The sequence below is a fragment of the Clarias gariepinus genome, chromosome 4, assembly GCF_024256425.1.
Source record: "Clarias gariepinus isolate MV-2021 ecotype Netherlands chromosome 4, CGAR_prim_01v2, whole genome shotgun sequence".
In the NCBI taxonomy this organism is placed as follows: domain Eukaryota; kingdom Metazoa; phylum Chordata; class Actinopteri; order Siluriformes; family Clariidae; genus Clarias; species Clarias gariepinus.
Genome location: NC_071103.1, coordinates 1402071 through 1408070, shown reverse-complemented (window position 1 = coordinate 1408070; position 6000 = coordinate 1402071). Strand labels below are relative to the sequence as shown.

General features: G+C 43.8%; 1 protein-coding gene across 2 annotated transcripts; it reads right to left on the bottom strand.

Moving 5' to 3' along the window:
* Nucleotides 1–475: 475 nt before the first annotated feature.
* On the bottom strand, nt 476–5162 carry LOC128520172 (GTPase IMAP family member 8-like). 2 transcript variants are annotated; one of them, XM_053494277.1, is made up of 3 exons: nt 5022–5162; nt 4205–4838; nt 476–2299 (listed from the first exon to the last, which is right to left on the bottom strand). In XM_053494277.1, exons 2-3 carry the CDS (start codon nt 4788–4790, stop codon nt 1272–1274), a joined length of 1614 nt encoding a protein of 537 aa, XP_053350252.1. In that variant the 5' UTR covers nt 4791–4838; nt 5022–5162; the 3' UTR covers nt 476–1271. The 2 variants fall into 2 exon arrangements, with proteins under 2 accessions (XP_053350252.1, XP_053350253.1); XM_053494278.1 differs by having other exon boundaries at nt 4205–4811; nt 5022–5088.
* Between the last annotated feature and the right edge of the window lie 838 nt (nt 5163–6000).

The following is a 6000-nucleotide window of genomic DNA, read 5'->3' as shown; positions in this document are numbered from 1 at the left end:
GACCGCCAACACGTCCAAACACACACGTGCTGTCTATAGTTTCAGTAATGAAAATATTACAATACGGTTAAGGAGATGTTATAATAAACAGAATGAGCAGCTCAACATCATATCTTCTGGTCCGAGTCGTTCGTTCTTTTGAATCTATCGCACCACATCGCGTCTATGGGAGTCACGTGACAAAAGAACGAACGATTCGGAGTAGAAGACTCGAGTAGTGTAACTACTCATTTCTGTTTCCTGTACATAATCCACGGAGGTTTTGTGATAATTTGCGCATACGCGGGCCAGTAGAACATGAACGAATCACACCTCCGAGTTACTCGTTCTTCTGAGTCACGTTAAAGACTCGTTTAAAAAGAACCAATCGTTCATGAACGACTCATCACTAGGTGTTCTGACAACTCGTTCTGGCTCATCTCCATTTCTCTCTCTCTCTCTCTCTCTCTCTCTTTGTCTTCACTCATCTTCTAAACGCACTGTTTACTCAACTTTACCTGAGCGCTCACAGCTTTTGCCCTGCAGCGCCCGTCTGCGGTGTTTGTGTCGTGTTAGGTTCTGAAAATGTCGCCGAACAGGTCTGGCGTCTCCTGCTCTGGAAAACCAGCCTTAAAAAGTTTGAGTTAAGGTAACCTATTTTTTTTAATAAAAAAAAGGTAACAGTGACAGTCAGATACAGTAGATTTTTGTTTTGAGCTTCAGTACAGCTGCAGTCTGACACATCCGGCGACACTGGAGAGAACCATCAGAGCAGTTACGGTGTAAATAAGCAACAGATGCTGTTTCGAAAGTCCAGAGGTGGGAGGGAAAGTGGGTGCATTTACTTTATCACTGTACTTTTACTGTGAGCTAATGTACGCCATGTACTTTACATACGAAGGTGAATACTTTACTTTTCCTCAAGTACATACAGCACGTAAACGGAGAACTTCTACTTTGACTCCAGTACAGGGTTTGTGTACTTTGTTCAGAGAGAACAGAGAGAGTCTGGTGTTTACAGCCGACAGTAGAGACTCTACCGCGCCTTTGCTTCCACCAGCGACGTGCCGTAGCTCTGTACTGCAAAACAAAAGCTCTTCAGCACCTGCTCGACCACATGCATACAGTGTTTAGAGAATAAAAAAGGAGGAGGAGATGTATGATGCTTGTGCACAAACTGGAGGCCCATGTGACCTTTCAGACTGTCGTCTAGACGCTACTGAAAAACCTCATCTCAGAAAGTCCTGCTCATTATACAGTAACTTGGAGGTGTGAACCACAGCCTGGGGATTTTACTGACTCGGATGTCTGGTCTGGATTAGTCCTGAGCTTGAGCACAGTTTAAGAGCTTTATCAGACCGCTGAATCAAAGGGAGGCTCTGATCCTCTGTACCGGTGGTTGTGTGGTCTGTATTCGGTGCAGAGCTCATCTCCTCGTCTCCATTGTCTGCTGCGCTTTGACTTTCCCATGGATTTTTCAGTGCCTGCTTACCTATACCGATAACAAAGCCCGTGGTCACGCCCAGCAGCGCACCCATGCCCGCGCCAATCCCTGCACCCGCAGGACCGCCCACCATGCGGCCGACCGTGCCCCCGATCAGAGCGCCGCCTCCGTACCCGACACTGGCAGTTGAAAGCAAGGAATTGTTGCATTGATGGAAAAACTCTTTAAACACCCTAAACCTTTGCGCTTTCTCAAACATCTCGCTGGTGTAGTGCGTTCCTCCGTTTTGCTCAACCATTCTGTCGATCTTCTCCAGGAGCTCCGTAACTTGCTGTTTCTTTCTCAGTTTATTGTTCACGACGTGAAATCTCCCGTCACCCAGCGATATTAATCGTTTGAGGGCAGCGTTCTCCTCAATGAACTCCTCCACGGGTTTGCCCTCTAACAGATCCCCAAAGGTGAAAACGATGATCATGTAGTTCCTCAGATCTTCACCAAAAATCAGGTCTAATTTCTGCAGACTGTTCCTCTCCTGCTCGGTGAACCGGTCAGTCAGGGGCTGAACATAAAGAAAAGCATGAGGTCCCGGCCTGGACAGATAAATGCTCCTCCCGATCTCCTCAGCCTCCTGTGTTCGGCTCAGTTTGGTGTCCAATAACCCCGGCGTGTCGACCACAGAGACGCTCCTCCCCGAAACCAGCGCATGCTGAACTTCAGATTGTGATGTCACAGAGGATGGACTGATCTCAGACCGGAATCTCGTCTCTCCCAGGATGGTGTTTCCTGTAGAGCTCTTCCCCGCACCGGTCTTCCCCACCAGCAGGATCGTCCTGTGGAGACGCCCAGGGACCGTCAGAGGAAGGTCCATGCTTGGAGCTGAAGGTGGAAAAGAACAGAAAAGAGTAGAGAGGAGAAGAGTTAATAGTGAAAAACAGTTTAATAATAAAGGTACAAGTCGGAAAACATCATTGAGTAACTTAGTGTTTGTATAAAATGGCTACAGCAGCAATATAACAAAATACAAGCTTCAATAAATTATATAATAATAATAATAATATTTATTATTATTATTATTATTATTATTATTATTATTATTATTAAGAGACAATTAACCTGATGTAAAATATTTAGCATGTAATTTATAAAAAATAAATAAACAAGAAACCTTTCTGGTGAATCTTTCAAACCAGTTTTTTTCCTGTCGTAAATCCGTACTCTTCCAACGACTGGACTCATCAAACCTAATATCTTTCATAAACAATACAAAGAGATGAACTAGTGAACTGAGCAACAACAATCACAATTTACCGACCCATGAACCCTCGCATCGTCTTCCTGAATTACGGTGCGTTCCATCAGGGAAGAAGATAAACCTCCACAGTACATTCAGGTGGTCAGCTGACTTCATTTTATTGGCCCATAACGTTACTGAGTCTAGACCTGAGTAACTGATCAACCCCAGATCATAACACTGTCTCCAGAGGCTTGTACAGTGGACACTATGCATGTTGGGAGCATCGCTTCATGTCCTTCCCTTCTCACCCTGACACGCCCATCACTCTGGAATAGGGTCAGTCTGGACTCATCAGGTCACATGACCTTTCTCCATCACTCCAAAGTCCAGTCTTTATGATCCCTAACAAACTGAAGACTTTATTCTGATGAGTCTCAATAACAAGTGGTTTTATTATAAACACACGGCTGTTTAGTCCCAGTCCCTCGATGAGATCTACAGGTGTTTTTTTTTTTAATGATTTGATTTAACCAAATGTTTAGGTGATCTTAGATCACAAGGCTCCCTCATGCATGTCCGGTCTGATCTCACAGAAAACCATTATGTTAGAAAGGCATCAGGACACCCAGTGAAAGAGCAGACAAAGAGGCCAAGACCCCCGACCAGACGTCCAAACTCCGCCGATCCCAATCCGATCTAGATCCCACAAGGAGAACCCAATACCTGGGGTGGGTTTAATGGTAATGGTTTTCATGTCACGTCTGATCAGTGTAAATTCAGTGTAAAGATTTTGTACTGCGCATTTAATCTAGTGCTGGAAATCAATCTAAAACTTAATCTAGTTAGTTACAGTCATAGTCTGTGATTAATCACAATCAATCACAATTTTAAAATAATCAGATTTACTCGTATTTTAAACATGCAATATTGGATTATAGAAATGCAGAACAAACTGTTTAGAGAAAACAGGTTTATAATATTTCAAACATTAATATTTAACAATGTTAAATTTAAATCCATCCCACGGGACGGTGCTGCTCGCAGTGGCTGGGTAGCGTGGGGGCGGGGCCTCGAACCTGGATCCTCAGATCCGAGAATCAACCTTCTGGAGCCTTCGCCACCCGAGCCACCGCTCACACGTCTTACGTTTAACATGTTCTTGTAAAAACATTTCCCCTTAAAGGTCGCTCATTAGGGTCAAACGTGATCATATGATTAATTAGCGTTCGAAGATAGTAATGGGTTAAAATTTCTAGATTAATCACATGCGTTAACGCATTAATATTGACAGCCCTAGTTTAATCACATGATCACTCTAATCACGCTAATACACTAAAGACCTGGGACACGGTTCTGCGCCGAGTCGTTATTGGGTGCGTTTGTTTGTTTATGAGTTACATACTGTGCTGGATTTGTACCTGTTATACAAACAGTACTCTGTGTGAGTGTGTGTGTGTGTGTGAGTGTGTGTGTGACAGTGTGAGAGTGAGAACTCATCATCTGGCCTTCAGATAAACACTGAGTGAACATGAAAACATCTCACTTACTGATGATCTGCGCCGTATCTCTGAGCTTCTGGATGAACGTTCTGACTTGTTCCGAACTCCCAGACAAGTTGTTAAAGACGTGACATCTGTTCTGAAACCTCTGCACCATCTCCTTCAGCTCATCCGTGTCGTCTATGAACTCCTCCACAGAGAGACCGTCCCTCTCCAGCTCGTCTCCTCGGCTGAAGAGGATCCACGTGTTCTGGACGAACCGTTCCGCTACCACGGCCTCCACCAGATCGACGGCCCGCTTGTCCTCTTCTGAGACTCTGTCGGCTTTTACCACCAACACGATCACGGGGCAGGTCGTTCGCCCGAGGAGGTTCCTCCACTCGTTCTTGTCGTTTTCCGTTTTAGTTTCTGGATGGAAGAGTCCCGGCGTGTCGTAGACATCAAGAGTCACATCATCAAGAGTCACCGTCTCTTTCTGAACGCTGGCGGTTACAGATTTAACGCTCTTCTTGGAAATAAAAACTTTTCTTCCTAGTAAGGTGTTTCCAGAAGCACTTTTCCCAACTCCGGTGTTTCCAAGAAGAATAATATCGCAATGATGAACCTGAGGACGGCTCTGCTTAGGTGACATCATCGTGAGCTTTGGGAAAGTGACCTTAATGGCAGGAGGAGGGGATCAGTTCTATAATAAATTGTAGTTATGTACACAGTGCAAGAGAGGAAGTGTTACTGAAGAGTAAAGATTTTATCACGTTACACAAAAACTAAATTCAGTTAGATTTATTAATAAAACCAGTGAAGTGTAAATAATCTTAACCTGAATATACAATCAAACACGTGCTGTAGTGCAAGAGTTCACACTCACCTCTCAGCGATCTGTAATTGACCCTAAAGACACTTTAAGATGATAAACGTGACCGGACTCGCTGCAGTCGTGTACAATAAAGACTCGGAATAAAGACTAAACCTGAAACTAAATCTCTCCGGTCTCTTCGCTCCTCCCTCATTTGCCACACCCCGGCATGGTGTGAGTAAAAATAATATATTACTGTAGATTAGACGTGCAAAGTACACGTACAGACCCGGTGGAATGCAGTTAAAATCTAACCTGAAGGGCACGAGCAGCCGGTTTGTACACAATATGAGTCTGTAACGAACACTTATGAAAGGTTTCTCTCTGTAGCGGCGAGGACAAAGTTCACGTGGACATAACCGAACTGTCTCAAACACGGAGGGACATAATGATAAGCATGCATTATACAAATATTTACTCATCTTCTATACCGCTTGATCCTGTGTTAAAGGTCGCGGTACAAATATTTAATACATTAAAAAGTTTTTTATTATTACAGTAAAAAAGAGAGAAATTATAATAAAAAAAATACTTTTTAGACCAGAGCTTTAATTTTTCATGCATTTTTATTTTTTCCCATATATTTGGGATTATTAGGACTGAATAAGTATAAAATCTAAGCGTTGTCTTTGAACAGAAAACCCTCGCGTGTTTCTACTGATTAGTACTAAATAGTTAAATGATGCTATAAAGTGTCCACTAATGAAGACAACAGGTCTATGGTAGACATCATGAAGTGTAAGGTACAGGGAACCCAAAAGGTGATGTGTCCATATGAGGACGCAGGGACGCAGGAGGTTGATGAAATAAACTCTAGCAATGAACAAACACTGGTCACTTACGTCTTTATCTCAGGACCGGTCTCAGGGTGAAGAGCAGGCGGAGAAAACCAGAGATCCTGGAGGGAACCCCGACAGACACAGGAAAGACTTGACACAGACGCTAACCTGAGCTCGAGGTGGAACTGTAACGCGTCACTGCGAAACCCATT